The sequence below is a fragment of the Somniosus microcephalus genome, chromosome 3 (genome assembly GCF_052327205.1).
Source record: "Somniosus microcephalus isolate GS21.2 chromosome 3, FLI_Smic_1.0, whole genome shotgun sequence".
NCBI lineage: Eukaryota > Metazoa > Chordata > Chondrichthyes > Squaliformes > Somniosidae > Somniosus > Somniosus microcephalus.
The window spans coordinates 346,107,802-346,135,388 of NC_140989.1; the positions used below are offsets into that span (position 1 = coordinate 346,107,802).

Genomic DNA, 27,587 nt, shown 5'->3' on the forward strand with positions numbered 1-27,587 from the left:
AATGGACTCTAGCATTTTCCCCACTACCGATGTCAGGCTTACCGGTCTGTAATTCCCCGTTTTCTCTCTACCACCTTTTTTGAATAGTTGGGTAACATTAGCTACCCTCCAATCCATGGGTACTGTTCCAGATTCCATCGAATGTTGGAAGATGATCAGCAATGCATCTACTATTTCTAGGGCCACTTAAGTACCCTAGGATGTAGATTAACAGGCCTTGGGGATTTATCGGCCTTCAATCCCACCAATTTCCCTAACACCATTTCCCTACAAATACTGATTTCTTTCAATTCCTCCCTTTCATCAGACCCTATGTTCCCTGACATCTCTGGGAGGTTATTTGTGTCCTCCTTTGTGAAGACAGAACCAAAATATGTATTTAGTTGGTCAGCCATTTCTTTGTTCCCCATTATAAATTCCCCTGATTCTGACTGCAAGGGACCTACGCTTGACTTCACCAATCTTTTTCTCTTCACATATCTATAAAAGCTTTTACAGTCAGTTTTTATGTCCCCTGCAAGCTTACTCTCATATCCTATTTTCCCCTTCTTAATTAATCCCTTTGTCCTCCTTTGTTGAATCCTAAACTGCTCCCAATCCTCAGGATTATTGCTTTTTCTGGCCAATTTATATGTCCTCTCCTTAGATCTTATGCTATCCCTAATTTCCCTTGTTAGCCACGGTTGAGTCACCTTTTTTGTTTTATTTTTATGCCAAACTGGGATGAACAACTTCTGTAGTTCATCCATGCGATCTTTGAATGTTTGCCATTGCCTATCCACCGTCAATCCTTTGAGTGACATTCCCCAATCAATCCTACCCAACTCGCGCCTCAGACCATCGTAGTTTCCTTTATTTAAATTAGGACCCTAGTCTCTGAGTCAACTACTTCTTTCTCCATCTTAATGAAGAATTCGATCATATTATGATCGCTCCGACCCAAGGGGCCTCGTACAACAATATTGCTAATTAATCCTTTCTCGTTACATAATACCCAGTCTAAGATGGCCTGATCTCTGGTTGGTTCCTCGACATATTGGTCCAGGAAACCATCCCGTAAACACTCCAGGAATTCCTCCTTCACAGTATTGTTACTAATTTGGTTAGCCCAATCCATATGTAGATTAAAGTCACCCATGATGACTGCTGTGCCCTTATTGCACGCTTCTTTAATTTCCCCTTTAATGCCATCCCCAACCTCTGCATTACTGTTTGGAGGTCTATATACCACTCCCACTAACGTTTTCTGCCCCTTGGTATTTCTCAATTCTACCCATACAGATTCCACATCATCAGAGCTAATATCCTTCCTTACAATTGTGTTAATCCCTTCTTTAACCAGTAATGCTACCCCACTTCCCTTTCCTTTTTGCCTATCTTTCCTGAATATCGAATACCCCTGGATGTTGAGTTCCCAGCCTTGGCCATCCTTGAGCCACGTTTCCGTAATCCCAACCAAATCATATTCATTTACCTCTATTTGCGCAGCCAATTCATCCACCTTATTACGAATGCTCCTCGCATTAAGACACAAAGCCTTCAGGCTTATTTTTTTAACGCTCTTAGACCTATTAGAATTATTATTTACTATGGCCATGTTTGATTTAAACCCTTGATTTCTCTGACTGCCACTTTTGTTTTTCTCCTTCCTTTCTTTTGTTTGTTTTTCTCCTTCCTTTCTTTTGCTTTTATCCTTGTTTCCCTTTCCTCTGCCCCCCTGCTCAGGTTCCCAACCCCCTGCCATCTTAATTTAAACCCTCCCCCAGAGCACTAGCAAACACTCCCCCTAGGACATCGGTTCCAGCCTTGCCCAGGTGCAAACCATCCGCTTTGAACTGGTCCCACCTCCCCCAGAACCGGTTCCAATGTCCCAAGAACTTGAATCCCTCCCCGTTGCACCATTCCTCTAGCCACCTATTCATCTGAAATATCCTTCTATTTCTACTCTGACTAGCACGTGGCACTGGTAGCAATCCTGAGATTACTACCTTTTTGATGTCCTATTTTTTAATTTACCTCCTAACTCCCTATATTCAGCTTTTAGGACCTCATCCTGGTTTTTACCTATATCGTTGGTACCTATATGCACCACGACAACTGGCTGTTCACCCTCCCCTTCCAAAATGTTCTGCAGCCGCTCTGAGACATCCTTGACCCTTGCACCAGGGAGGCAACACACCATCCTGGAGTCTCGTTTGCAGCCGCAGAAACGCCTATCTATTCCCCTTATAATAGAATCCCCTATTACTATAGCTCTACCCCTCTTTTTCCTCCCATCCTGTGCAGCAGAGGTGCCAGGAAGTTGGCTGCTGCTGCCTTCCTCTGATAGGCCATCCCCCCCAACAGTACTCAAAGTGATGTATCTGTTTGAGAGGGGGATGTCCACAGGGGACCCCTGCACTACCTGCCTGCGCCTAGTACTCTGCCTGTTGGTACTATGCCCTTGCTACTCTCAGTGCTTCTTCCAAGTGGTGTTCAACATGGAGGAGTACTGATTCATCAGCTGAGGGAGGGTGGTATGTGGCAATCAGCAGGAGGTTTCCTTGCCCATGCTTGACCTGAAGCCATGAGACTTCATGGGGTCCAGAGTCAATGTTGAGGACTCCCAGGGCCACTCCTTCCCGACTGTATACCACTGTACCGCCACCCCTGGTGGGTCTGTCCTGCCGGTGGGACAGGACATACCCAGGGATGGTGATGGAGGAGTTCAGGACATTGGCTGGAAGGTATGATTGTGTGAGTGTGACTATGTCAGGCTGTTGCTTGACTCGTCTGTGGGACAGCTCTCCCAATTTTAGCACATGTCCCCAGATGTTGGTGAGGAGGACTTTGCAGGGTTGACTGGGCTGGGTGTGCCGGTGCCGAGGTCGATGCCGGGTGGTCCGTCCAGTTTCATTCTTATGTGTTTTGTAGTGGTTAGTTACAACTGAGTGACTTGCTAGGCCATGTCAGAGGGCTGTTAAGAGTTAACCACATTGCTGTGGGTCTGGAGTCGCACATGGGCCAGACCAGGTAAGGACGGCAGATTTCCTTCCCTAAAGGACATTAGTGAACCAGATGGGTTTTTACGACAATCCGCTAGTTTCATGGTTACCATTACTGATACTAGCTTTTTATTCCAGATTTATTTAATTAATTGAATTTAAATTCCCCAGTTCCTGTGGTGGGATTTGAACTCACGTTTCTGGATCATTAGTCCAGGCCTCTGGACTACTAGCCCAGTGACATTACCACTACGCTGCTGTTCCCGTCTTCACACTGAGAACACCCTCCATCGTGTTGTGTGGCACTACCACCATGCTAAATGGGATAGATTCAGAACCGATCTACCAGCTCAAAACTGGGCATCCATGTGGGCCATCAGCCGCAGCAGAATTGTATTCCACCACAATCTGTAACCTCATGGCCCGGCATATCCCTCACTCTACCATTACCACCAAGCCAGGGGACCAACCCTGGTTCAACGACGAGTGTAGAAGAGCATGCCAGGAGCAGCACCAGGCGTACCTAAAAATGAGGTGCCAACCTGGGGAAGCTGCAACACAGCATGCTAAATAGCGGAATCATCATGCTATAGACTGGGCTAAGCGATCCCACAATCAATGGATCAGATCAAAGCTCTGCAGTCCTGCCACATCCAGTCGTGAATGGTGGTGGACCATTAAACAACTAACGGGAGGAGGAGGCTCCAATAATATCCCCATCCTCAATGATGGTGGAGCCCAGCATGTGAGTGCAAAAGACAAGGCTGAAGCGTTTGCAACCAACTTCAGCCAGAAGTGTCGAGTGGATGATCCATATCGGCCTACTCCCGAGGTCCCCACCATCACAGAAGCCATTCTTCAGCCAATTCGATTCACTCCACGTGATATCAAGAAACAGCTGAGCGCACTGGATATAGCAAAGGCTATGGGCCCCGACAACATCCCGGCTATCGTGCTGAAGACTTGTGCTCCAGAACTAGCCACGCCTCTAGCCAAGCTGTTCCAGTACAACTACAACACTGGCATCTATCCAACCATGTGGAAAACTGTCCACGTATGTCCTGTCCACAAAAAGCAGGACAAATCCAACCCGGCCAATTACCGCCCCATCAGTCTACTCTCAATCATCAGCAAAGTGATGGAAGGTGTCATCGACAGTTCTATCAAGCGGCACTTACTCACCAATAACCTGCTCACTGATGCCCAGTTTGGGTTCTGCCAAGACCACTCGGCTCCCGACCTCATTACAGCCTTGGTCCAAACATGGACAAAGGAGCTGAATTCCAGAGGTGAGGTGAGAGTGACTGCCCTTGACATCAAGGCAGCATTTGACCCAGTCTGGCATCAAGGAGCCCTAGTAAAACTGAAGTCAATGGGAATCGGGGGGGAAAACGCTCCACTGGCTGGAGTCATACCTAGCACAAAGGAAGATGGTTGTGGTGGTTGAAGGTCAATCATCACAGCCCCAGGACATCGCTGCAGGAGTTCCTCGGGGCAGTGTCCTATGTCCAACCATCTTCAGCTGCTTCATCAATGACCTTCCGTCCAACATAAGGTCAGAAATGGGGATGACTACACAGTGTTCAGCGCCATTCGCAACTCCACAGATAATACAGCAGTCCATGCCCGCATGCAACAATACCTGGACGACGTTCAGGCTTGGGCTGATAAGTAGCAGGTAACATTCACGCCACAGAAGTGCCAGGCAATGACTATCTCCAATAAGCGAGACTCTAACCACCTCCCCTTGACGTTCAACGGCATTACCATCGCCGAATCCCCCACTATCAACATCCTGGGGGTCACTATTAACCAGAAACTTTACTGGACCAGCCACATAAATACTGTGGCAACAAAAGCAGGTCAGAGGCTAGGTATTCTATGGCAAGTGTCTCACCTCCTGACTCCTCAAAGCCTTTCCACCGTCTACAAGGCACAAGTAAGGAGTGTGATGGAATACTCTCCACTTGCCTGGATGAGTGCAGCTCCAACAACGAGAAGCTCGACACCATCCAGGACAAAGCAGCCTGCTTGATTGGCACCCCATCCACCACCTTAAACGTTCACTCCCTCCACCACCGGCGTACCGTGGCTGCAGTGTGTACCATCTACAAGATGCACTGCAGCAACTCGCCAAGGCTTCTTCGGCAGCACCTCCCAAACCCGCGACCTCTTCCACCTAGGACAAGGGCAGCAGACACATGGGAACACCACCACCTCCAAGTTCCCCTCCAAGTCACACACCATCCTGACTTAGAAGTATATCGCCGATCCTTCATCGTCGCTGGGTCAAAATCCTGGAACTCCCTCCCTAACAGCGCTGTGGGAGTACCTTCACCACACGGACCGCAGCGGTTCAAGAAGGCGGCTCACCACCACCTTCTCAAGGGCAACTAGGGATGGGCAATAAATGCTGGCCTTGCCAGCGACGCCCTGATCCCATAAACGAATAAAATAAAAAAAATTTAAATCCTATCTAATTTCTCTACTACATCCTCATTTACTGTGACGTTGGCAGCATCCTCTCTTTAATGAAGGCATGCTCCCTGACTCCACAAGAAGATCGCCTTTTTGGCCCCTAATCAGCCCCACCCTTCCTTTGATACCCTTTTGCTATTTATATAGGGAATATATTTCTAACAATTTTTTTTAACTTGTGCAGATATGGAATATGCAAGAAGTTTTTCAAAATTGGCAGAGTCAGCTAAGACATTTATTGGCCAACAGGTAAATATCATCATGTCTAATGTTAAGGGGATGCATTATTCCTTCAAGTACTTTTGCCAAATAAGCTGTTTATCAAGTTATCAACTTCCATTTTTTCTAAAGAGTTTTTCTGCCATATACAGACAAGAATGGGGAGGAGGGCATAGATTCAAGATGAGGTAAATAAATAAGCAATTCAGATCAGATTTCTTGAGCGATATGCAAGAAATTATTAGGGTAAGCAGTCAAACAGGAGCTTTTTAAGATACATCAGAAAGGAAATAAACCAGTTCCTGCATCCATTCAAATACATAGTTATTACATTTTATAAATGATAAAGCTACCTCATAGGAAAAAGGATAATTGGGGGCATAGGCTAGATGGGCTAACGATCATCTGACCAAAATACAGTATGTTAATATTTTAATTTTTTTTTTAAACAGGTACACATGCCTTTTCAGTCAGTGTATATGTCTGCTTTTGAAAATGATGTTGAGTATAGTCAGGCTCTTCTTCAAGCTGGAACAGGCCTCCAATCAAATAAATTTATTCAGGTGAGTTATTTGCATGTTTTGTATTTCTTTTGCCCAGCAAAATCCCTTTTGCCTAAACGCATTGCAAAGAATGTTTATTATTTCACTATTGCAAATTCATAAACTTACCCCTATAAATACTTACTTTTATTTAATGACACCAGTTGCCCATTGAAACGCTAAGTCATGAGGGGTTTGCACTCAGTAATTACTGAATCATAACTTTTGTTTTGAGTTTATTTCCCACCTAAATATAACTTGTTGGTTCTCTGGGGCTTATCAAAACATTGCCTATTCTTTGTATTTCTGGGAATGTATAATTTTCAATTCTGTCTCACCTATTTTTTTCTCTACTTTTTGGTATCCACATGCTATTCCTTGAGTGGGCAGGCAAGTGATCTGCTAGGAGATGTACAGTAATAGTATGGGAAGTGAGCAGTTTATTTTTCTCCTCCCCCCTTCTGTTCAAATTCAAATCAATTTTATTTGCCATATGTATTACTACAATGGAATGTTTTTACTCCCCGATCACTTCCACAATAGGCTGTGGGAGCTCACAGAGACACGTCGCTATTCTACAGCGCCATGTTCAGTAAAAGTCAATTCAATTGCGTCCAATGGCAGTGGGAACGCGATGTCCATCAGCCGCTCCGTCTCCGCGGACTCCTCCTCCCTGTTGCCGGCTCCACAATATGGTGTCCTTCTTCTCACGCTCACCGTCTGGCCTCAGGTCTCCATGCCCGGCTCGCCCTCCTTCCCCTCGAACTGCGAGCTTCCCGCACTGTCGCCGGTTCAAATTTGCAACGGCCCGGGGCCTGCCTCTCATGCTCACGTCCGGCCTCCAACCGCCATGCCCGGCTCCCCTCCTCCTAGTCTGAAACAGAAATTCACGACGAGGAGCAGCACCTCTTCCATGTAGTTTGTTTAAGATTAAACATGTATTATATAGGGGAATTGGATGTGCAAAATTATCTTCATAACTTGTATAACCTTGAACGTGGGATCATTTCAGATGCATATGTCAACATTTGAAATTGCAGTTTGACTCTTGCAATATAATCCTTTGAATCCATACTAATATTGTATTAATATTTTTAGAAACCAGAAGGGTTGTCAACTATGGCATAAAGTGGTACTTTGTTTTAAATGTTTTTGCAGCCACTTCTGTTGCGAAGAAATGAACTGGATAAGCAGCGTAAAGAAATTAAAGAACAGTGGCAGAGAGAACAAAGGAAAATGGTACTATGTTCTACCTACTCTTTAAAATAAGCTTTAACCTGTCTAACTACAGATTTTAAAAACTTAATCTGCTCCTTTTTGACTTGCTCCCCATTTATTGTTTTATTTTGAAAAAGAAGTGCACATCTTATAAATATTAAGATCCTTTTATGTACTTGACAGCATGAGGCAGAAACATCCCATAGGAAAGCAAATCTATTGTACATTCAGCGCCAAGAAGAATATGAGAAGGCAAAGTCTTCTACAATTCGAGCAGAAGAGGAACATTTGACTTTAAGTAGTGGGCTAACTGGAAATTACAACAGACATCTTGAAAAAAAAAGAAAACTGGAAGAAGATGCTTTACAAAAAGTAATTTTTTAAACCATTTTAAAACCTACAGGATGTTTTCTCCCAGGGTAAAAGTGACCACTCTTTTTGCAGCTCCATTAAGAATGCTGCATTATTTAACTCAATTTGAGGGTGTAGACTGAAGATTTGAATTATGTGCTTCAAAATTTGACTCACCCAGCTGCATAAACGGCACTATATGTTTGGCACAATAATTGTTAACATCAGTTTGACAGTTAAAAATGTTAACTGATTTTTCTCTACACTTATTATCCTGATCATGATAATTAATTTAGGGTACTTTAATTGATTGTTGTCATTGCTAATCCTTGGATACAATATACTGTTTAATACATGGAGCATTTTCTTGGAAGTAAAAAGTACTATTTGATAAAACATTAACAGATAGTAAGTGTCATTATTTTTTTCATTCAATCGAAGTTGATGAATACTGCATGTCTATCATATTTCTGAGGTGTAGAGTGAAGATTTCATCCAAACGTCCCCATTTTAAATGGATGTAGTATCCTAGTGTTAAAGTTGTCTGTATAGTGATTTTTGCCTTAAATGTTCAATTACTTTTAAAATTAGGACAATAATGACTGGATCCATGCAGAATTGTTTATAATTTTGAAATATCTGTTTTGCAGGCTGAAGAGGCTGGAGATCATTTCAAAGCTTCTATATCAGATGCCAATGAAAAACGAAGCAATATGGAAAACGTCAAGAGTGATATACTGACACAACTACGTGAACTCGTCTACCAGTGCGATCTCACCTTAAAATCAGTAAGACCGTGTTCTGCCAATCATGCTTGCGTAGTTATAACTTATATGAAATAGTTTTGGCTGAAGAGACTAGAATTGATAAGTGTACATATATAAATCCTTTTATTACATTTAAAAGCATGGAAATTTAAGTTGCAAAACTACTATCTTTTGCAGAGTATACTTCAATAAGAATAATTATGACTCTTTCAGGTGACAGTCAACTTGTTTCAGATGCAGCATGCCCAAGCGGTCTCCCTTCCTGTTAACTATCAATCTCTTTGTGAAAATACCAAGTTATATGAACCAGGGCAACAGTATTCAGAATTTGTCAAAAGTTTACCAAAGGAGGAAGTTCCTATGGAGCCATACTTATTTCAATTTTCGGTTTCCTCAAATGGAGGGTAAGTGCATTGGGTGTTTGTCATTAATTATTTTGGGGGAAGGGCTCATCTGTAAGAGTGGGACAGTGGCACGATAAATTGGCATGTTGTAACAAATAGATCATCTAGGACACAGAGATACATAATGTAGGTTTGTGCTTGTGTTTTTTTTCCCCCCTCACTGAATTCTTAATCTCAGCCTCGCTTACAGGGGCTGTACTGAGGCAGAAACAGCGATTATCTCCCTTCTTCCCCACCTCCAAACTCTTAAGAATAAATTGATTGTAATAAATTGTTGAACATGTTTTCCTTTTACAGTTACTTTCTTTCCTCTGTAGGCTTCCATTTATTAAAAGAGCAACAAATAGCCCCCATTCATCACAAGGAAATTTGTCACAGACTTCAGGTACCTCAGGTGATCTTCCTCTTCAGTCACCTGATGTTGAAAGTCCTCTTCACATTAGGTCCAATAATATTGGAGAGAAGCAGTCAAATAGTAGCACTGATCTGCAAGGTAATTAAGAGGAATACAATGATTTTTTCTCACATACAATATGTTCAAGATTATAATGATACTTAATTGCTTTATATTAGATTTTACAGGTTCAATTATGTCCCTGGTGACTAGATTGTTTTGAAGCAGTAATTGATTTCATCCTGTCCAATGACATGCTACTAGATTTTCAGCACATTTCATTGCTTGATAAGGTGCTTTGGAGATTTGCAGAAAATAAAATAATTAAAATATATCCTTTCTTCAGCTATATGTTTTTATCAGATCAATTTAAATATACAGCCTACAAACCTGGGCTATTGTTGCTTAAGGAAGTAACATGGTGGTAGGAGACAGAAAAGCAGAACTAAATTTAGGGGAAAGGTTAGTGATACCCAGAAGCTGGGAGATGCTTTCAGCCATGTGTTGCTATTGAGTGTCATTACCAGTCATTTGAATGTCTTCTACCCTTGCCCTCTGAAAACTAGAGTAACTTTGAAAATTTATTGGAAAAATAATAGGATATCTGTTTCTAAGAAACTTTTGTCATCTACCTTGTACCTTTCACTAATACAGATCTATCCCTGTGTAGTCTATTTTTTTCTTGTCTTTTACATTTGTGTTTCTGTCACAGGGAAAGGTCATTTATTGTCAGTAGCACATCTTTGCTTTAATTTTGGTTTGGATATTCCATTCACAAGGATGACTTGAAAGATCCAGAATGCTTCAGAGGGCTGGTTTCTTGTGCTGTTCCTTTTCTTCCTTTTTGGTAGTCTCTAGTTCTCTGAAATTTGTATTGTGAATCGTTGTCAATTGTTCCTCCCACTTGTATCTTTTGTCCAACTCGTTCTGTAATTTCTGAGCTGCCTCCACCAATTCTACTGCTCTTTGTAGTTTGGTATCATCTGCAAATTTGACTAGTTTGTATTGAATTTCTGAGACCAGGTCATTTGGAGGGATTTCAACTGAGACGAGTTAAAATGGAGGTGATATACTTAACCACCAGTTCCTGCTCTGCCACTGGCTGCCCACCTGAATTAGGCAGGATCCTCGTTAATCTATTTAAATCAGCCTCCTGTGATGTACATAGGACCCCGATGCCAAATGAGTGAAGGGTTTGCCATGGATGCTCTGCCTGGTTAATAACTAGCAATACAGCAGAAGAGGCCTGAAAAAATAAATGTTGAAGTTATTTTTGTGGGTCGAAGAGGAGCACGAGTGCTTCTCCAAGCTCCAGAAGAATATGTGGGCTGCTCCGGCCTCGGGCTCCTCTCCCCTACCCAGACCTACGTTTTCTACATGTTTCATGGCCAGGTTGGCCTCTGGGTAAGAGCAACGAGCTGCATTTGGACGCCCGTGCATGCAGCTCGCCACATATTTTGTCAATGGGGCGTGCTCCCAACGGTTAGTTGCCAGATAGTTAAAATCTACCCCATTGATGTAAACTTGCTTGGTGCAGAATCTCCTTATAAGGGATAAATATACCAAATAAAATTCCACTAGATTGCCAGATTTAATCTATATAGACTATAGGGGAAAAATTTGGTTGGTTAGCGCCCTCCGTTAGCTCTAATGACTTACCGCCCGAGCACAGCGATTTTAGCACCACCCGCAAAATTGACCTGGCACTTTGCGGTGGCGCTGAACACTACCGCCACGATCTCCTGTGCCCGGAGATCGTGATGTCATCAATGCGCGTAGCACCCCGGACCAGAAATTGATTCTCGCCCCCTGCCTTAGCGCCTGCCGCTAGGAACGGCTGTCGGCTGGGAGCTGGGGGAGTGCTATTTAAAGGCGTACAATTCCTGCTTTTTCCTGTCGGCAAAATATTCTGTATACGCAGGTTGAGAGAGGGAGAGAGGCATCTGGAGACATTTAACGCTGCCCTACAAGGAGTTTTGTTCCTCACCAACACTTTTCAGGTTCCCATTCCTGTCAGCTTTATTACTACCATATTTAGAAGATTAAATGGGGGCTGTACTAACACGGGGCACGTCCTCCAGTGTCACCTTTGGAGGCAGCAGAGGCACAGAGAGGAAGTGGCAAACGTGGCAGAGGGAGGAGGGCCAACAGGGCTCTGCACAGGAGACCTTACCCTCCCAGGGTATTCTGGGAGCAATTCTCCTACATTCATTTGTCAGAGGAACAGTGTTTAGAAGGCTGCGCTTCAGCAAGGAGGTGGTCACAGAGCTCTGCCACCTCCTGCAACCAAAGCTCCAGCCTCAGCTCAGGATTAGGACATCCCTGTCAGTGGCAGTGAAGGTGAAAGTGGCTCTCAATTTCTATGCCAGAGGCCCCTTCCAGGCTTCAACTGGGGATATTGCGAATATCTCCCAGTTTGCCATCCATTGTTGCATCTGGGAGGTCACAAATGTTCTATACCAAAGGAGAAGGGAGTACATCTCTTTCCCCATGACCCGAGACAAACAACGTGAACACACATGTGGCTTCGCTAGGATAGCGGGCTTCCCCATGGTTCAGGGCGCCATTGACTGCACGCAGGTGGCATTGTGGGCACCTCATGAAAATGCAGAGGTTTTCCGCAACCACAAAGGCTTCCACTCTCAACGTCCAGTTGGTTTGCGACCACAGACAGCGCATCCTTACCATCAATGCCCGTTATCCTGGCAGCAGCCATGATGCATTCATCCTGCGCCAGACTGGTGTCCCAGACCTGTTCCAACTACCACATCACCCTCGTGGCTGGCTCCTCGGGGATAAGGGTTATCCACTCTGCACCTGGCTGATGACACCGCTCCGTAACCCCAACACTCCTGCTGAGCTCACATACAATGAGAGCCACAGTGCCACCAGGAACCTCATTGAACAGACGATCAGCATCTTGAAACAACGGTTCCGGTGTCTTGACCACTATGGAGGAGCCCTGCAGTACTCCCCCGATCGAGTATCACTTTTCATAGTTGTGTGCTGCATGCTTCACAACCTCGCAATTATGAGGACTTGGTCATTGCCACCAGGGATTGGTGCACCACCTTGGGAGGAGGAAGAGGGAGCAGAGGAGGAGGATGAAGAGGAGGATGAGCAGCAGCAACGTGGGAGGGAGGCACTCAATGTTGCTTCTGCAAGGGCCGCTCGTGAACGCCTGATAAGACACCGCTTCAGATGAATGACAGAGAAGATAGCTTTTGGGATGAACAAGCACATCGTTACAACCATTCCGCAGCCCCTATTAGCTCCAATGAGTAAAATGAGCAAAGTTGTCAAGTTTCAATAAAAATTTTATTTTTCTGACAAACTGTCTTATTAAGCACAACCAGTAACAAACACAACAATTCATTAACTAACAAAACTGGTTCTTACCACATCGAGATGAGCGTCAACAAATTGAACAATATATTAACATAAATATCCAGCTTTGGGACAAACATTCCTTCAATTTGTTTGAGAATTTTTAGTTATTCGCCCTTCGAAGATGATCTCCCTCCCCTTCGCACTTCCCACCCTACAGCTCCTCTGTAATGTGGCCCCAGTGACTGCAGCAAGGCTGGCGGAAGGCTGCTGAATGTTAGATCCAGAGACTGCAGATGGCCTTGAAGGACGCCATCGACCAGAACGGCTGCAGACTGCACCAACTCTGCATGGGTGGCAGCAGTCTGGGCTGGCTGTGTTGCAGGCTGTGGCAAGTGCAATGGCGGAGTGTCACTGGTGACAGCAAGAATGATGTCATCCTGAGAGAGGACAGCACCTGCCTGCTCAACCGACACACTGCCACTCCCCCAGGGCAGTACCTCAGCATCTGGAACTATCTGCTCGAGCACAGATTGCTGGCCTGCTGCGGCACTGTGAGATCCCCGATGGACTGTGGGTGACCCAGCGACGATGGCAGCAGTCAGCGCTTGCGTGAGAGCAGTCTGACATTGGATGGCACCAACCAATGACTTGATTCCAGCACTATGCCGTTGCGTTGCCTCGGCCTGTGCTGCAATAGATGCTGCCGCCTCACCCATTACACGCGGCATGGGGTCTGGGTCCCCACGGTCTCTGCAATTCCAGCATCCTCTGCAACAAGGCAAGGATGGGTTCAAGGGTTTACACACAGATGACAGCTGTGCTGGCGGCAGAATCCTCCACGCTCCTAGCCAGTGCATCCATGCTGTTGGGCACTCTTGCCATTGCCCCATGAGCTCCGTACGCATGCTCATTGCCTGAGTGTTCATCGCCGCTATATCGAGGTCCTCATCTGAGCCCTGTACAGCAGGACTCGTGCGCGCACTCACCCTCCGGGGAGATGGCCCCCGAGCTTCTCTCCCCCCATGGCGTTGCTGCAGCCCGCTTGGTACCGGAGCTTCACCCAGATCAGATCCAAATCCCCTGCTCCAATGCGTGGCCCCAGTGTTGGATGTCTCGCCCTCGGGAGACGCAGGTGGTGAGGCGCGGGCTTCGTGTTCCTCCTCCTCTCTCTATGTCGCTGCAACTGGGAGGCTGAGGGACAGGCTGGAGGGTCACTATCTGAAAGAGTGGCTTTAACGTGAGGGCAGGAAGGGAGTAAGGAATGGAGACAGTATAGTTAGATGGAAAGTGTAAAAGGATGGTGTTGTGAGGGGGAAGCAGTATGAGAGAGGAGAGAAAGCTGATGAACATACCGTTGCTGTCCCCAAGGGGGTTGATCTCTCTAACGGCCACAGCGCCAACGACATGACTGGCGATGAGACTGTGGACTCGCTCCTCCAGTTGTGTGAGGGGCTGCAGCTCCGCCTATCCTCCTGTGCGTTGTTGCTCCCTCCGTTTGTGAAAGCTTGACCTGCAAGAAAAAGGACAGCATCTGAGTGAGTGTGCAGCCATGTGTTTGGCAGATGTGCCTACCATAGTTGAATAGCCGTTAATGTCTGCAAAGTGTGGGATGTGCATGTGACTTTTATTTGTTGGGGATTTGGGAATTTAGACCGTCTGTGCACGGAGTGAGGTTGAGATGGTCGGATGTAGAAGCTTTTCAAGCATGTACTCACCCTGACCACCCGAGTGAGGTCGTTGAACTTCTTGCGGCACTGCGTATGCGTCCTTTGGACCAGGCTCCTGGATGAAACGTGCTGGGCCACCTCCCTCCACACCCTTGTAAACTCCCAGGGCAATGGCCTCCTGCCAGTCTCTGGAAACAGCACTGCCCATCGGCGTTCCACAGTACCAACCAGAACCACCAATGCCTGGTCACTAAACCGGCGAGCTCTCTCCCTGGGACTCTGATTCGCCATCATGAATCTTTGCTGAAGATTTTTACCTGCTTGTAGGCTGAGGTCAAATGCTGCAATGAGCAGGGTGTGGCTGTGCAGCAAGATGGACCCTCCCCTTTAAGAACTGGAAGGCGCCAGTCTGTCTGAGTACGAGGTGATGGACATCGCCTGAGCTTGAGTAGCACTCTGAGGTAGCGCCTCGTTCCCCGACGTTAGCGCCCTAAGAGAGGTGTGTGGTGCTTGATTTAGCGCTCCAATCACCTCCAGGGGCACTGGAAACGAATATGGCAGCGATAATTTGTGCCCAGCTGATATTAATGCCCCAAAGTGGGCGATACCGAATTTTTCCCCCTATATTTTTATTTGAAGAATGAGAAATGTTACATCTAAAGCTATATAATTAATCCTGTTTTGTCATTTTCCTGGCTAAATTGTCTCTCTCGTTTCTTTGGTCCATCTGAACTCAAAACCCTTCTGCTAAGGTACTGAAGAGGTGACTTGCTCTCACGCAACTGTCAGTGCCCCTTTGGTTAGTCGATAAGAGACATGAGGAAGTGCCCAAGATGGAATTCAATGTCAGATTTTTCCCTTGCTCATGTAAAAACACAACTTCCACTCGAGGTCTGATCAACAGACAGCACTCCAACCAGGTTTAGCAGAGTGGAGGATCAATCCTGCATCACCCCATGCTGTGGAACTGAGTATTTGTAGTCCCATTGTTCAATGCTACTGCATATCCTGTTCAGTTTTACCATTTCATGGGAAATAGTTTTTCTTTTGTTTATATTTTTACTGCCTGGTTATATGAGATGGTCTGTTGTGCCAAGGATATGGCTTCATCAAAAGAAAAGAAAGACTTGCATTTATATAGCGCCTTTCACAACTACCGGACGTCTCAAAGCGCTTTACAGCCAATGAAGTACTTTTTGAAGTGTAGCCACTGTTGTAATGTAGGAAACGTGGCAGCCAATTTGCACACAGCAAGCTCCCAAAAACAGCAATGTGATGATGACCAGATAATCTGTTTTAGTGATAATTGGTTGAGGGATAAATATTGGCCAGGACACCGGGGATAACTCCCCTGCTCTTCTTCGAAATAGTATCATGGGATCTTTTAATATCAGGCAATATTATCAGATGTGTATCATTACCAATGCTTGCCTGTTTTTGTTTCAACAGTCCGGAGTCATGGGCCATTTAGAGCTTGGCCCTTGGGTACCCAGGGGAGTGGTATGTGTAGTGATTCAGAAAGTGGAGGAGGAAGCAGTGAGTCGCGATCCATGGATTCTCCCTCTGCTAGTCCAGGTGTGTAACCAAAAGCTTTTATTGCAATTACTATATTCTGGGTGATCTGGAGATGCTTGGTTTTAGCTCATTCTTCGGGTACGCTATTTTACAAGTACTCAGTCACTAGTAACAACAATCTGCTATACCTGAAAAATGTTTTAACTCAAATGTTATCAATTTATTTCAAATGCTAGGAAAACTTGGACATTGGATGTTACAAAACTGAATTTGCTACAGCATGCCACAAATATGGTAATATAATGTAAAGCTCCTGAATAGGTAGAGTGGTTGTATCTCAGGTTGCTAGTAGGGGAAACAGTGCTAATATAGCAACTGTGGACATGGATCATTTCCATAGTTATTAGACTCAAATTATTTGGAGGAAAGTGCTTCCCAATGATTCAGTTGCTAAGTACACTGCCCAGTATGAAACAGCAGTACAGACCAGGAGAGTCTTGGCTTTAATTTCCATCTGTACTCCGTTAATTGATCTCAACTAGGGCACTAGTAGGATAGTACACTTGGTATCAGTGCCCTTTGGATAGAGAATGTAAAAAATATCAGTTGGTATTCTGTTCATGATCACTATCCCAGAATTCTTGCTAGAATGTGCAGTCGAGAACATGTGGTGAGAATCCGGATCAGGCAAAGCTGTGATTTTCTGTCCTCTTTCCCTCCCCCACCATCACTCTCCATTCATTCTCTCTCTCTCTCTCTTCACAGCCCCCTCCCCCCATGGTCAGGTAATGTGCCTGACTTTTCTTTACACTTCTCTAACCCAAGGACATTTAAGCCAGTTGTAGTGCTCTACTCTGCCCTGCAGGCCACTTGCAGACATCAGGAACACTTAGCTCATTTTGAATACTTCATATAGTTTGTCAACTGTGGAAATTGTCTTGTGTCCACTGTTGCTGCATTAGCCAATGCATTAACATTATTTTTCCACCAGTGCCTTATGAGGAGAGATGGGAAACTTATAGAACCCTTTGTCTTATACATTTATTAATTAGCCCTTTTTAAGGGAAGGATTTCTGCTACATACTTGCATCTGTTCTTCGCCAATACTTTGCAACACGTTATGCTGCATAATCTAACACAAAGCCATCTAGAGAAAATAGCTTAGAAATTCTGCGCTATTATGATGTGGAAATCTAGCACACTGAGAGTGGAGAGGCAGGAAATTAGAGGCGTGTATGTGGACCCCCACAGTGCTGTATTCAAGTAAAAATCAATCTAAGAAATTGCTGTTTGGGCCCCATCAGCAAGGGAGCAGAAATAAAGGCTTTGAAATATTTACCCAGATCACCCTGTATCTTACTTTCACCCCTCTGACACAAAGCAGCACTCGAAAATGGGGTATGTGCCCCATTAGTGCCAAAACTAGTTGGGATGTCCACCCCTACTAATTAAATGTACCTATTCCTAGGTCTGCGATAGGGCTATGGCAGGACCAGATGGGTGGACAGAGATTCTGTCCCACTGCACTTCAGGGGTATGGTGACACAACTGGAATATCTAGGCTAATATATTGACGTTACTGAAGAAAAAAATTAAATTCTGATCATATTTTGTATATGCATCCATGCAGTGCTGCAATCTAGGATGAGTTACCCCTAATTGAGCCTGGTGCAGACTGCTTAGCCTGTTGAGTCTGAAGTTAGTGGCACAACCTACTCTGTTGCAACATCCGTTCAAGCTTCAAATGTGTCACATCTTAATCCGATCAGGTTTGATACTGAGCTACGTTAGCAACACATAGTAGTAATAAATATTATTTTATTGGCTGACCTAGGTAATTTTAAACGAAGGCTGCCCCGAACACCATCAACAGGCACCATGTCTTCAGCAGATGACTTGGATGAAAGAGAACCACCATCACCGTCAGACAATGGTGTGTATTCAGTTCCTCCATATTTACATTTTTATGTTCTGGTATGTTTGAGGTCCACTATCAAGAGTAGTATTTTCCTAGTTTACTATCCCAAATCTTGTCATCTTGTGCTATGTAAATTAATTTTTCTTTTTGTTAGTTGCATTGTTTCATGGGGGGAGGTTTAATGATGGGGAGAATAAGATCATGCTGTTGAAAAAACACTCATCACCATATTCTTCTTCAAAATCTGCTGAACTGTTTTCAAGTTCACAAAACTTTGCATCTCTTTCTCTCATCAGTAACTACCTGCTTTTTGAAAATGGGCACATTGAGAGCCATCCACAGATTTGGTTCACCTATTTACAAGAAGCCAATTCAGTGACCAAAACCAAAAAGAGATTTAAAACGGACATCCTTAATCTTAATTTACTCCCTACATAGTGTTCATGATGTTTTGAATATTTTTGAGATTACATCTGTATAGTGTGAAAATGTCAAATTGGGACCAGTTCTGGAGCAGGAGGGACCTATACAAGCCGGACGGGTTGCACCTGAACAGGGCTGGGACCAATGTCTACACGGGGAGGTTAACTCGTGCTGTGGGAGAGGGTTTAAACTAATTTGGCAGGGGGAGGGGCATCAGGATGTAGTAGCAGAGAGGAGAGACGAGGTGCATAGAAAACTAGGAAGGTCAAAACAGCAACAGAACAAAGAATAGTGTAGAAAGAGCAGGAATTAGATGGAGGAAAAAAGCAAAGCCTATTAGCATGGTCTGGTTGCATGTGTGTTAACATGAAGAGTGTTACAAATGTTGGGTACAGTGGCATAGTGGTTATGTTACTAGACTAGTAATCCAGAGGCCTGGACTAACGTGAGTTCAAATCCCACCATGGCAGCTCAGTTAATTAAATAAATCTAGAATAAAAAGCTAGCATCAGTAATGGTGACCATGAAACTACCGGATCGTTGAAAAAACCCATCTGGTTCACTAGTGTTCCAGTAGAAGAAAATCTGCAATTTGAGTGTCAAATTTTGTTTGATACTCCTGTGAAGCCTCTTGGGGCATTTTACTACGTTAAAGGTGCTATATAAATACAAGTTGTTGTTGTTGAATTAAGAAATAGAAAAGGAGCTGTTACATTTCTGGGTGTGTACTATAGACCTCCAAATAGTGAGATGGAGGAACAAATCTGTAGGCAAATTTCAGAGAAATGTAAAAATAATAGGGCAGTAATAGTTGGGAACTTCAATTACCCTAATACAGACTGGGGGGGAAACGGTAAAGGGTAAGGAGGGTGAAGAATTTCTAAAATGTGTACAGGAGAACTTCCTTAATCAGTATGGGCTGGATATTAACTTGGAGCCGAGGAGGGAGTGGTAGGGAGTGCTGCTTTGAGGTCGGGAAACCCGGAAGAACCGGTTTTCCTCCCGGCCACAGCCAGCCAGATGGAGAGGTGCCAGGCCGCAGTTGGGGAGAGGGGGGATCGGAGGCTTCGGGGGTGGGACGGGGCGGTGGAGATAGAGAAAGAGATCGTGGGGGGGTGGAGACGGAGGCCTCGTGGAGAGATTGCAAAAGTCGAGGAGGAGTTCGGAAGGGTCAGTGGGGGGAGATCGGAAGGGTCGGGGGTGGGGTGAAGCAGGGAAGCTGGATCCAGCAAGTAAGTTGAAAGACACTTGCCTCCTGGATCCAGCAGTCCTTGTCTCCCTTTAGCCGCCGGGTTTCCTGAGGCCCGGAAAACTCGGCCAGCCAGGGTTAAATTTAAAATGGTGGTTAAATATGAGGTGCACAATCCGCCTCCTGGGAGCGGTTTGGTTGCCCATCCCACCTCCGTTAAAACTGGAAGTGGGCGGGTTGAGGTCAAGAATCAGATTTTTAACAACCCATCCGACCCAAACCTAAATGTTTTTGGGGGTTAAAATTCCCCCCTATGTTTCTAGCCTATCGAGGAATGAAGTAGTGATAGATCTAGTTCTGGGGAATTAAGTAGGGCAAGTGGAATGTCTTGCTGTGGGAGAACATCTGGGTAATAGTGATCAAAATATAATTAGGTTTAAAGCAGTTATGGAAAGTGACAAAAAAAATCAAAAGTGAAAATACCCAACTGGAAGAGAGCCAATTCGAATGATTTTGAGAAGGGATCCAACACGGGTAGACTGGAAAGAAAGGTTGGCCAGGAAAACAGTTAATCAGCAATGGCAGGCCTTCATGGCGGAGATACTTCGGGTACAAACCAAGTATGTTCCCATAAGGAGGAAAGCTGGAGCTCCCTGGATGATAAAGATTAAAATAAAACGGAAAAAAGGTGGTATTGACAAATGTCAGGTACAGAATACAGTAGAAAACCAAGCGGAGTGCGGGGGGGAATTGAAAATGGATATAAGATGGGCAAAGAGAGTATGAGGGAAGATTAGTGCTTAACATTAAAGGGAACCCAAAAATATTTATCAGCATATAAAAATTAAAGGATAGTTAAAAGAATAGAGGGGCTAATTTGCGACAAAAAAGGAAATTATCTTGTAGAGGCAAAGGGCATGACTGAGGTACTGAATGAATACTTTGCATCTGTTTTCACAAAAGAGGATTAAGTTAACATTGCAGTAGAGGAGGGGGGAGTAGAGATATTGGATAGGGTAAAAATAGAAAGGAGGCACTAAATAGGTTGGCATCACTCAAAGTTAGCATGTCACCCAGTCCAGATGGGGTGCATCCTAGGTTGGTGAGGGTAACTAGGATGGAGATAGAAGCAGCTCTGATCACAATCTTTCAATCCTCCTTGGATATGGGAGTGGTGCCAGAGGACTGGAGAATTGCAAATGTTACACCACTGTACAAAAAAAGGGAGAGATATAAACCTGGTAACTACAGGCCAATCAGTGGTGGGAAAATTACTAGAGACCATTGCCAAGGACAAAATTAATTCTCATTTGGAGAAGCATGGGTTAATGAGGGAAAGCTAGCACAAATTTGTTGAAGACAAATCGTGTCTGACTAAACTGATTTAAAGTTCTTGATGAAATAACAGAGGGCTGATAAAGGTAGTACAATACTTTTATATATAGACTTTCATTAGGCATGTTCAAAGCATTAAAAAAAACATTAAAAATACATTCTGCTGTGTAATTCGCATTAGCATAAACAGTACTATTCACATTTGTCTTGGCAGTTTGTATATAATTGTTAGCTGGCTCTCTGTTCTATATTATTCTCACTCTGTCCCCCGCCCCCTTCAAAAAGTAACTAATAGCTACTTTGCTTGATTTGTTGGCCTAGAAATTCAGCCGTGCAGTTCCTGTTTGTCAGACGCTAATTGGTCTCTTAAGCCCCCAATATTGCGGGCAGGAAACGTGCGCACATTTCTGGCTAGAAATATTGGATATGGTAGCTGCGCTCACAGCAGGAGAGCATGCCGGAAACATTTTAAGTACTGAACAGTTTATTTAAATTAGGGTTCTGCATGTCATGCAGGACCCATTTACGATTTTCAAATGCCCCAGTGCTTCACTCACCACATGCTGACCTCACACAGCACAACGTGGCGGTAACCAGCAGGAAGCCCCCCCCCCCCCCATACTTACCTGAATGTGGAGCTAGGATGAGCAGTAGTGCTCCCCTGACCCCATATTAAAAGAATGCGAGCTTCTGCCACTCTCTCACCCAAGGCCCACTATCTTCCTTCCCCGAGGCTCGGTCCCTTCCTTCCCCGAAGCCCCCGAGTCGTGCAATCTCCTCCCCTCCGGCCTTCACTTTCTTGAAGGCCACTGCGACACTAGCAACGGCCTGATCTTGGCTCACATTTCTCATCTGGCTCCTCCCACCACACCGACTTGATGTTAATGATGCCTGAGGCCCAACATCGAGGTCTCCTCGGACCTCACCATTCATGTGCAGAGATCGTCCAAAAATGGACACACCCAAATTTCTTGGCCTTTATATTTACTTGATGTACAGTGTGTCACAAGCTAAGAATATTGAAACACCACGATAAGCTAATTCGTGCTGTGCTCCTTTCTTTGTAACATAGGCTTAAATGAGATTGTGGCAGAGATGACAAGTTCTCCAGGGCCCTTCCGCAATACTCTTATGTCAAAGGCAGCACAAACACACAAGCTGCGAAAGTTGCGAGCCCCATCGAAGTGTAGAGAATGTGACAGCCTTGTTGTGTTTCATGGAGCCGAGTGTGAAGAGGTAAATTATCTTCAATTGAAGGGGTAGTTATTTTCCATGTTGAGATTTCAAATGGACAAAGGAGGTTGCCATTTCTGATGGATGAAGGGAAGGACCTATTTGTAAAGACAAGCATAAACGTTTTTTCCATTGCCTTTAGCTTGTTTTACCTGTTTAACACTTCATAGTTTATATAGAATAATTGATATCTAGAATTACATGGGTGTTGTGACAAAATAGGAATTTTTATCCTTGGTTTTATATCATTTTAAATAACTATGGTTTAAAATAGAAGCTGCTGCTTTACTAATTGCAAAATGGGGAACCAGAGACTCTCCATCGAGGTTTCTTTTGATTGAAGATGATTAAAATGTTAATTTATGCAGCATTTGTCAAATTAATAAGTAACTTCCATTTGTCCATTGCTGACCCAGTCTGGTTGAAATGCAGGAAAGTAAGTACAACTGTTGTAGGCCATTATTCATTAAGGTGGGAGGAATTTTGTTTTGATTTCTTCAAAGATGGTGCTTTTTTTCAAAAGAATCCAGAGAAATCAATGTCCCAGATCTGGCTCCTAGTTTTTTTTCAGTTCTCATGGGCATTTGAAACTCTTATTTTCCACCTATAACATCTCATTCAGGAAGATACACATGAAGATAGTATTTTTCTGCCTTTTGAATTGACAAGGTAAGCATGCAGGTGCAGCAGGCGGTTAAGAAGGCAAATGGTATGTTGGCCTTCATAGCAAGAGGGTTCTAGTACAGGAACAAGGATGTCTTGCTGCAGTTGTACAGGGCCTTGGTGAGACCGCACCTTGAGTATTGTGTGCAGTTTTGGTTGTCTTATCTGAGGAAGGATGTTCTTGCCATGGAAGGAGTGCAGCGAAGATTCACCAGGCTGATACCTGGGATGGCAGGAATGACGTATGAGGAGAGATTGTGTCGATTGGGCTTATACTCACTGGAGTTTAGAAGATTGAGAGGGGACCTCATCGAAACCTATAAAATTCTGTCAGGCCTGGACAGACTAGATGCAGGAAGGATGTTTCCGATGGCCGGGGAGTCCAGAACCAGGGGTCATAGTCTAAGGATAAGGGGTAAGCCATTTAGGACTGAGATGAGGAGGAATTTCTTCACCCAGAGAGTGGTGAACCTGTGGAATTCTCTGCCACAGAGGGCGGTGGAGGCCAGTTTATTAAATATATTCAAGTAGGAGTTGGATATATTTCTTAAGGCTAAGGGGATCAAGGGATATGGGGAGAAGGCAGGGACAGGGTACTGAATTTGGATGATCAGCCATGATCTCATTGAATGACGGGGCGGGCTCGAGGGGCCGAATGGCCTACTCCTGCTCCTATCTTCTATGTTTCTAAGACAGCATATTCCTTACCATCGAACAAGAGAAGGCTCATCCAATTCATTTGACGAAATCGTTCCACTCCAAGAAACTAAGAAAGGTTGAAAGCAGCATTCTGAGAAGGGTAGATTAATCCCTTGTGCACCGTTTCCAGTGCACTGTTTTCAGTTCTTATACAAGTATTATACAGTGTAGTATCTTTGTCTGTATTTTCCTTTGCTTCTGCCAACACATTTTAATTGTAAATCTGTTTTACTAGTAGCTTGTAAAATGATCTAGATTTAGTATTTTTCTGCCATTTGAATTGACAAGAGACAAAGTGGGCATCCTACATGTTCTCCAATAAGCAATTTACAGTAATCTGATTAATTGTTACACAGAGCTACACTAACTGTGACAGTCTACTTATGGAAACTATTATCAGGCTGTTTGCATGAGAAAATTGTCGTCGGAACTTTCAACATCGGCTACTGTGTAAAACAGGTGCTATCGAATTGGCTTCCTTTTATTCACCCCTGTAGGTTATAGTCCAAGTTTCCACTAAAATTCATTAGTGCATAATCACAAACATAAAGGCCTAGAAATTGAGTTTGCGCTGCGCCAGGGCTTTAGCGCCGGAAGTTAGCGCCGGCGCTAAGTCCCTTTGCGCGCGCCAAAAATTCAGTAGCGCCGCGCCCAAACGGCTGCCGGCGCTACTGAAGGGTTTTAGCGCCTGAAAACTGGCACAACGCGCCGCATTGCGGCGCCCGCTGCGGTGCGGCAGGCTCGGGAAGTGCAGGCCTCCTCCTTCCGTTAAGGAGGAGCTGCCTGCACCCGGCCGCGGCCCGCGCAAATCTCCTCAAAAATGAGCCCGGCACCTCGGACAAGTGCCGGGCTTGCATCTGTTCCGGGGGGGGGGGTGGGGGTGGAGAAGTCCGGGGAGGGAGCTGTGGGCAGGCGGCCGGCGGGAAAGCGGCCGGCCGCCGCACCTCCTTAAAGCGCCGGCGCAGACTCCGGCAGCACTCGTTTGCCGGAGTCTTAGTTGCGGCTGCCACTGGCGAGGCGGCCGCAACTGAATTTCGGCTTGGGGCCGGGTTACCACGGCAACCGGGACGCTGCGCACACCGATGACGTCATCGGTGCCGGCGCAGCGCTACCGGTCTACCGCCGCGGTAGGGCCCCAGGCAATTTAGGAACCGGCGCCAATTGCAGCGCTAGGCCCTCTAGCGCCGCAAAATCGGTGCTAAGGGCACTGAATTTCTAGGCCAAAGTCTTCCATGAACTAGCGCAATCAGACAGTGTAATAGAATGTAATCATTTCTTTTCTTTCCTTTGAAAAGTATTCCTTGATGTATTTAAAAGTGGTAACCTGGTGCATGTTAGAATATTGACCATTACTAGTTGACCATGTTCCCATCAGACTCTGCCTGTGTACAGCAAGTTAAAATGTCCTTGTGATGTACTAGCTGAGCTTACAGATAAATGGTTTAGTTTGGGAGCAAGCTGCAAAGAACTAGACACTTAGAGATACAGATGGTTAACAACATGATATGGTCAGGGACAAGGCCAGTATGTATGTAATTAGATCCCGGCTTATTGGGTATAATTATAGGGCTAGTGGTCAGTGGTTGTTAGAGCTCTCTGGGCAGTTGGAAGTCCATTTGCCTTAAAGATAGCCCAAGAAGGTCAAGTGTGATCATCTTGAACTTCGTGGGGAAAAGAGGTTGTATTAATTGCTTGTCATTTAATGTAATACTGTGGAACAGTTGTAAAAAACAATACTGTTCTAAGTCAATATGTATTAAAGCTTGTTTAAAATCACTCGGGGCAGAGTCACATGGAAGTTATTGTTGCAGGACTAACTACCCTTTGTTGCAACTTTAACCACGAGAAATCTGCTAACTGCAGTTTTATTAATACAGCTGAAAATGGGTTTATCACCAAAAATAAGCATTTTTAAAAAGAGTGCCCACTCCTCCACCAGTGAGTAACCTGATTTAAAATCACTGAAAATTACTTCAAACAAAAACTATACTGAGCTACTTGATATTTTCATTGGTGTACACTAGTCAGTTTCTTAGTAAATTAAATATTTTTTGATATGAAAAAACTTTTAAAATGTGCCTGTGCGCCTAAAAGAATGAGTGCAATTTGAAGAGCCTTCCTGAACCGGGGAAATCTCGCAATTTTGACCTGGGGTATGGCCGATTTTGTGGCTGGGGTCTGATCTGGGGGAATTGAATCTTGAACCAGCAGAAAACACGAGCGTAAGTGGCTTTGGGGCATAACTCTCATGTTTAAAACTCCCTGATCTTTTTCACTGGTTCAGTCAATTCCACCCGGATTGCGCTGATATTACTAGTGTAAACAAATGAAAACTCGGCCTATATGTGCTCAAGTCTTGGAATTAGCCTTGAACTGAGATTAGTGTTGTGAGCTAATATTTGCAATTAATTTCACTCTACAGTGTACTTTGGCATGCCACAAAAAGTGCCTTGAGACTCTGGCTATACAGTGTGGCCATAAGAAACTTCATGGTCGACTGCACCTGTTTGGGGTGGATTTCACTCAAACGGCAAAAAATTGTTCTGATGGAATTCCCTTCATTATTAAAAAGTGCACTTCTGAGATTGAAAGCCGAGCTTTAAATATAAAGGTAAGATTATAACTCACCAAGCATATGTCCTGCAAACACACAGTTATTTTTATTTGGTTACATATCATAAGAGTTGTACTGCTAAATTGCATTTGAAAATATTTACATTTTTGTTTACATGCAAGTCTTTTTAAATTCAGTCAATTTTCTTTGTACAGTTGCTTTCTTAAAAAAATATGCAGACACACCCTTTCCCACCCTTTCAATTAAGAGTATGGTATATTCAACGATACCTTCTAGTGATGTGGGATATGAAAGCATGTACAGTACTCCATACATGAAAACTATGGATAACTCGAGACCTAAAAGGAAAATAAACAGTATATTAGTGGTATAGTAGATAGAAATTTTGTATTATTATTTATAAATTATGTTATTTCTTCATGCGGGTAACTGATGAAATTACTATTCTATGGAATTTACCCTGCAATTTTTGATATTTTCTCTTATTTCCTTTATGATAAAACCCTGAGCTCACCACTATGAAGGAAATAAGTCCTGTGTGAAACAACCACCTAGTGGCTGCATATCACCAATAATCAAGAAGTGTTCAAAATAACATTTGGTTTTAAAGTAGTTTAAGAATATTAGTAATTTCAGTGATAACTGCTACACAGATAGTAACCGTTGCCAACATAAGTATCCGTTTGCCGCAAATGATGGTGTACCAATTGTCCATAGAGTATTAATATACAGTCAATTAAAACTGCTTTCCCATCGCCTGGTGATGCTGTATCTCTGGTCTACTGCCAGAATCCTTTAAGAAATCCAGTCCCGCAACATTTTGTTTTATTTGTTCTCTGGATGTGGGCGACACTGGTAAGGCCACATTTTTGCCCATCTCTTGTCCTGTTAGGTGGTGAATTATCGTAGCAATTGTTTTTGCAACTAAGTGTCACGCTAAACCAATTCAGAAGGTATTAGCTGTCAGATATGTAATATCGAACGAGAGTCATGTGTAAGCCAGACCGGGTGGAGGTGGTGGGTTCCTTTCTCTGAAGGACGTTAGTAAACCTGTGGGTTTTTACAGCAATCTGTCAGCTTTCATAGTCACTTTTTTCTAGTGCCTTTCCACAAATCACCAGATTTATTGAATTCAATTTACAACTTTCTATGGTTGAGTTTGAGCTCTAAACCTCTGGCTTGCTAGAAGTGGTGCATGACAACAGGATTGTCATAATGCAGGTGGTTGTATTAATGGACAATACAATCTGATGAGCAAATTATAATGAAAAGCTCAGAAATGGTTGAATCAGAAAATGTACTTTTTTTTTTTTTTAAAAGAGTTGTACTCTTGCAGTTAAGTGTAAAACTTGTCTAAAGCTTTACTATCACAATCATTGTTTGATATTCTCCAAATCCTCTGTACGTGACAATCTTCTAACATTCGCAATATATTCTTTTACAATACCCATATTTCAGTTATACATCCTACGTAAATGAAACTCATTATAAATGTTAATTCACTTAATAAGTGATTGTTATCTGTTCAAGGGCATTTATCGGGTGAATGGAGCAAAATCCAGAGTTGAAAAGCTGTGCCAAGCTTTCGAAAATGGGAAGGATTTAGTGGAACTCTCAGATTTGTATGCTCATGATATCAGCAATGTGCTAAAACTGTTCCTCCGTCAGGTAAACCCATAAGAC

General features: G+C 44.0%; 1 protein-coding gene across 1 annotated transcript in view; it reads left to right on the forward strand.

Moving 5' to 3' along the window:
* The window catches only part of LOC147122310 (rho GTPase-activating protein 29-like), a 121,078-nt gene that overhangs the window by 79,205 nt on the left and 14,286 nt on the right, over positions 1 to 27,587 (forward strand). The window contains exons 8-19 of the mRNA XM_085983292.1: positions 5,647 to 5,711; positions 6,134 to 6,244; positions 7,382 to 7,462; positions 7,625 to 7,813; positions 8,443 to 8,580; positions 8,773 to 8,963; positions 9,281 to 9,456; positions 15,804 to 15,929; positions 17,704 to 17,802; positions 21,807 to 21,970; positions 25,752 to 25,940; positions 27,435 to 27,572. Coding sequence (XP_085839418.1) covers positions 5,647 to 5,711; positions 6,134 to 6,244; positions 7,382 to 7,462; positions 7,625 to 7,813; positions 8,443 to 8,580; positions 8,773 to 8,963; positions 9,281 to 9,456; positions 15,804 to 15,929; positions 17,704 to 17,802; positions 21,807 to 21,970; positions 25,752 to 25,940; positions 27,435 to 27,572 — 1,667 coding nt within the window. The remainder of the gene's footprint in view (positions 1 to 5,646; positions 5,712 to 6,133; positions 6,245 to 7,381; positions 7,463 to 7,624; positions 7,814 to 8,442; positions 8,581 to 8,772; positions 8,964 to 9,280; positions 9,457 to 15,803; positions 15,930 to 17,703; positions 17,803 to 21,806; positions 21,971 to 25,751; positions 25,941 to 27,434; positions 27,573 to 27,587) is intronic.